Genomic DNA, 6,000 nt, shown 5'->3' on the forward strand with positions numbered 1-6,000 from the left:
AGAAGATTTTTGGAATTTGTGATCCTAAAAGTTTAAAAGATACTTCCTCCGGTCTACAATAAATGACCAACTTGCTTTTTTATTTTGGTCTAAAATAAGTGTCCATTTATATAATCAAGAAAAAATTCAATTTGTTTTCCAAAATTACCCTTATGTACGTATCCCTAAAAAGTCTTTTACTCCTCACATTAACTATGCTGCAATATTTAATTAAGGGTAGTTTAGTCACACTGACTATTTTTGTCTAGAATTTTATATTTCCTTAATGGGTGTGCCCAAAGCAAATTGATCACTTATTGTGGACCGAAGGGAGTACTCCCTCCGTTCATTTTTACTTGGCATGTTTTGACTTTTCGCGCCCCTTAAGAAATAATAAATGAAGTGCATAATTTACCATGATACCCATATTAATTGATGCATATTTTATTGGATTTGAGAAAATAATTTGAAATAAGTAATAAATACTGTGGGTATAACAGGAAAAAAAAATCGTCTTCTCTTGATATGCGTAAAGTGACAAGTAAACATGAAAATCTATTTTTAGTATACATGCCAAGTAAAAGTGAACGGAGGGAGTAAAAGTTTTGTGGGGTCATGAGATTTATGTGGCTATAAAAGCTTTTCATTAAGGGTAAAATCGATAAAATGAAGAATTTAAAGTTAATTTATGTCCAATTGTAAAAATTTGTCATTCTTTTTAGAACAAACTAATAAGAAAAATGTGTCATCTAAAATGAAACAGAGGGAGTATTACTTTTTTATTAGAAGTTAAAAACTACTTAAAACATGAACTAAAATATATTAGTATCTTTGTAAATTATTTTTTCTTTTGTGTCTGTTTCATAATTCTTTAATCGCACCATGTTAATCATAACTATTACAATTCACATATTTTCGTGAGAACAAAGAAACACATATTTTCGTAATTAGTATCTTTTTTATGCCTAACTAAAAACATCTACAAGTCAATGTTTTCAAATATAAGTCATATTTTTTTTTTTTTTATTGTTTTAATGTTGTTACTTGAAAATTCAATGAACCCGCTCTTTGTCATGTTCACCTGCTCTCATTTTCAAACTTTGACTCCTAAAAGAAAGAAAGAATATTTTTGAATTAAAAAGGATAAAAGAATAAACAATATTATAAAATGGCTAAAAACTAAAACAAAAGACTCTTCCTTCTCTCCTTGTTGTAGAGAGGAGAATATTTCTGTTACTTTAAGATATGTTAATTCCCTGAAATCTCCTTAAATTCTAATAACTTTTCTGTGGAATTTTCCACTGATATTTTGGAATCTAATTCCTGTACCGATTCCACCTCTTGTTAAAAACTTTTGATTGGTTCTTTCAAAAGATAATGATTTTTGGTTGGGAGTTTTTTGTCTTATAATTTTACTAGAATATCTTAGTTATCATATTTTTCTTAAATTTATTTCTTCAGAGTAAACTACAAATTTATTTGAGTCAATCTTTTGATTGAAATAAGAGGTTTTACTGTTACAAGTCTTTGTTTCTGATTAGAATTTTTATCAAAGACTCAATTTTTTAGTTTCTGGGTATAATCAAAATCAGATAAAGATTGAATTTTTACTATCTGGGTGTTATAAAAATTTAATCTTTTTATTTGGGTTGTTAATTAGAATTTGTTTACAAGGAAGGGTTGTTTAATCCCAGTTATGACCAAGATTACTGGGACACTTAATAAATGGAGGGATTATTTTGAGACAGCAAATTCAGATATATTCAATGTAATTGAGTATGCTGTAATGGTGGCAGCTGTAGATTATCCAAAAGAATTCAAATTGAGAAGAGATAGAATTGCTGAGTTGCTTTTCACATGTAAAGTCATTAGGTGTTTTGGTTGTGACAAGGTTGAATTAGCATTACCAAATGCTGCTAATGATGATGACAAAGTGTTTGTTAGTGAATTTGGAGGTTGTGATGTTAAAGAAAGCAAAAGTAGTAGAGGTGATGATCAGATTGGAATGAATGTGAATCAGAAGATTAGTAATTATAGCTATGATGAAGCTGAGGCATTGACTGATGAGATAGAACAAGAGTCTAAAATTGTTGAGGAGGTCCTACGGATCAAAGAGATCATCGATAACTTTCACGATGAGGTGATTCACTTCAATTGTTTTGTACTTAGTTTATAAGTGTTTTTAGACCTTATGAAGTAAGATTTTTGGTTATTGTGCATGATTGTGGTTTGTCTAATAAAACTTGTGATGTTTCTGATATAAGAAGGTCTGCATAACAATGTGGAAATTTCAGTTTCCTTTAAGTTTTTCCCAAATTGAATAGGTCTGTTGCTTTATGTAGTTGTGAACATTTTGGGATAGTATTAGATTGTTATTACTGACATTTATAGTTGTACTTGCTTGGTTGATGAAATTACTAGTTTTGGCTTTTTTTGATTATAGGGTTTTGATTGTGTGATGCTTTTTTGACAGTCTGATTCAGATATATACGAGTGCTTAAGGAGGCTTCAACTGATGGCTTTGTCTGTGGAGACTCTCAAGGTTTGATCTTTTTCTGCTGTACACACTTGATGAGCAATTTGTTTCAGTAGCACTACTTACTTTAATCTGACTAGTCATAAGAATTTTTTGATCAGCAATTCGTACTCAACGTATTTATTTTATATTAGGCCACAGAGATTGGGAAGTCCGTTAATGCTCTCAGAAAGCACAGCTCAAATAATATTCGGCATCTGGCCAGGACATTGGTCGAGTATGGAACTCTTGCTTTCTTGCTGTTGAACTACGAAATAAACCCTAAAATGATTGCCAATATGTATTGTGTTGTAGAAAAGGAAAATTCCAATTGAATCCGCGAATGTGGTTGCTGTAATCTGATTTAGGAAATACTTTCAGATTCGTGTTATTAAATATCTCATTTTGTCCTAGTTTCGAACATTAATTCTCTCCCAAAAATGAACATGGGAATTTTGTCATCTGGCGGCTCTTACAGTTTACGTCGCTGATTATAGCTTCGAGCTGTGTTTCCTTTTTAAGGTTTGGCACAATTTTGTCGCTTGCTCTTTCGTTTGATCGTCATATCTTCTTCTATTAAGTTACATAATAGTTTGGATATCACAGATAGTGATGACGGTCCTTGCCTTATCTGTCGTGTTTAACAAACAACTACTTCTATATTGAGGAATTCTTTATTAATCAGAAGCAGAAGCATGTAATTAATCTCACCCCTTAGCAGTCGAACACTACTTCTGCTGTTTGATGTCTCTGCTTCTGTGTGTCTGATTGTGGTTATGTATGGATTTGACAAGTTGCTGTTTAGAAATAATAATTGTTCCTATACAGTGAATTAAACTAGAAAAATCTTAGTACTTATGTTGATTCATTTTTCATGGACACAGGGACTGGAAGGTTGTGGTAGAGGCGTGGGTGAACGCTACAACAGCCTTTACAGGTTCTTGTTATTTCTGGCCCTCCTTCAAAATTTAGTTTTCCGTAGTCTTTGTTTGCAGTCATATTGAAGTCTAATGACGTGAGTTGCAAACTATTGGTACAGAGAACACCCCAGAGTCTATGAAAGCGTCCGTTGTTGATGAAGAGGAGGAAGGACTTCCTTCCCCGCCCTTGGATGATTTAGCTTTCATTTCTACTCAGACCACTTCAATGGAGTTTTCACAAGTATGCCTAGCATCTTCCCTTCTTTCTTCTACAAATTCTTTTATTCTTGCCTTCGGGACTGACACTGACTTGTTTTCCTCATTCCTGATGGATGTAGTTCTTTGATGGCATGGATGACGATGGAAGTGAGTAGAGCTTTTTTCTTATAATTTTTACTGTAGCTTTCGCCATTCGGTTCTTTTTCTGAATTCTACAGTTATAGATGTATATTAATCTGATTGAGGATTTTACTTTCAGATATTCGAAACAGCGGGGAATTCAACCAGAGCCATGAAAATGGCAGAAAGGACAATCCTGTCCAGAAGCAGCAGTTCGCCGAGAGCGTGACTGCTGCTCCAAAGGACATGAAGGTTGAGAAACCAAAGAAACAAACATCAGTTGTCAAACCAAATAAACCTTTCGGAGGTGATTCTGGGCCTGGAAGACCGATACAACCAACATTTGAACGGAAGCTCAACAATGATGAAATGAAACTCTTGCAGAAATCTGATAAAGGCATAATTCGACAGAGGCATGTGCCTACTCAACAAAATGTGAGTATCTGTGGAAGGAAGTCAGCCTGTAGTTCATGTAGAGCTTTGATCTCCTACTAACTGTGCATAATTTCGTTGTACTAGAGATTGAAATGCCCGGATGAGGATGCAGATCGTGTGAAACTTGAGGCGACAAAGAGAAAGCTCCAGGAGCGTTACCAAGAAGCTGAAAAGGGTTAGTTTTATTTCAAATTTGTGGCTACTTTTAATACTGATGGATATGTAATCTTCTTTTTCGTTTCTCATAAAGATAGAAATTAAATGACTGATGCACTGCAAGATCTGACCATAATCTGATGGTATTTCATTATTGTCCTTCAGCCAAGAAGCAGCGGACAATACAGGTTATGGAGTTGAATGACATCCCCAAGCAGGGTTTCCGCAAGCAAGGTCCTGGCCATAAAAATTCCCATGTGAGACCTGGTAACCATAATAGGCATTGGCCAAATGGTCATCGGTGAATCTTTTTTCAACGGAGATGGTTTGAATGAAACTTAAATTTTCTTCCTCCTTTGCAAGTCAATCTTGTGGCAGAACACCAGAGACAACTCAGGTTACTGATTTCAACTAGTTACTCAAGATATAGTGGATCTCATCTAGTTGACCTCTATTCTATTGGGGCATGCGTTTTGAAATGTTGTCCGAGTTAGGGAATGTTTAAGTAGACATTTTCCTGAAACTATAGAACAAGGTTTGGCACCTTTGGTCTGAACATCTTTATCTGTTGGCAGGACCTCATTTGTGCCCCAATTTTTGGTCACCATTTCTTGAACATTAACCATACTTTTGTTTCATAGAAATGCACTGACTGGCAATTTGCACAGAATAAGTGCATTTTTCATGAGGTTGGACTTTTTTGTATAGAGATCATTCAAATATAAGGGAATACAAAAATTGGTTATACATTAAGTCCTTGAGGACTTATGCAGCTATAACAGAATTTGTTCTATCAAGCAATTTGTGTGGCTCTTAATTCATGCCATTCTTTGTGTTGATGTAAATGGTGTTGAATACTGCTTTAAGGCATCCTTTCTCTGGAAGCAACTTAGCTGTCGAAGAGTTGAAGTGGTAACCGATGTTTGAATCATAGCGAAAGTGACATTAGGTGAATTCTTTATCTGCCTAAATTTTAGTCGATAGAGTTATGTGATACTTGTACTGGTAATGAGGTAACAATTATCCTATGGATTAGCCGAGATGTGCATAAGCTTGACTCAGACACTATGGTTATGAAAAATAAAAAGATAGTGCGTTCGAAGGCATCTTTTTAATTACTAGTATCTATAAATGTGCGTTGCATGTTAATAATGACCCATGATGGTTTAAATATTTATTTATATGAAGGAATAATAAATTTAATTAATGAAAGAAATTTTATATATAATACTATAACAATCATCTAAATGCCCAAAAAATATTATTACATTAGCATAATACATGAATTCAAAATTAAAGGATATCATAATGACTTACATAAATGATCAATTTTAGTCATATTATGTAGATAATTATGTATTGTAGTTTAAAGGTATCTAATGTGATCGTATCTTATAGAATACTTCTATATAGACAGTGTTTTTTTGTATATGTTTCCTTCTAATGCTTTGGTTACTCTGCTATAACCAGAACTTTTGTTGTCGATATTCATATCTCTCTTGAAAGTGCCACATATAGTTATCCGTAAGAAAATATATTATGGTAAATATAGTTCAATATTTAGGATGTTTGTCCTTGTGCTTTATTTATTATAAGTATAAAATATAAACATACTGAAAATTATTTTCACACAAACTTATATTCTTTAGTTTCGGA

General features: G+C 33.4%; 1 protein-coding gene across 1 annotated transcript; it reads left to right on the forward strand.

The window, feature by feature from the left end:
* Positions 1,167–5,145, forward strand: LOC109233129 (probable mediator of RNA polymerase II transcription subunit 26b). The gene is made up of 9 exons (XM_019398900.1): positions 1,167–2,119; positions 2,453–2,521; positions 2,650–2,732; positions 3,379–3,431; positions 3,534–3,655; positions 3,753–3,780; positions 3,893–4,188; positions 4,273–4,363; positions 4,510–5,145. Exons 1-9 carry the CDS (start codon positions 1,676–1,678, stop codon positions 4,647–4,649), a joined length of 1,326 nt encoding a protein of 441 aa, XP_019254445.1. The 5' UTR covers positions 1,167–1,675; the 3' UTR covers positions 4,650–5,145.

This window comes from Nicotiana attenuata, chromosome 10, assembly GCF_001879085.1.
Source record: "Nicotiana attenuata strain UT chromosome 10, NIATTr2, whole genome shotgun sequence".
Classification (NCBI taxonomy): Eukaryota; Viridiplantae; Streptophyta; class Magnoliopsida; order Solanales; family Solanaceae; genus Nicotiana; species Nicotiana attenuata.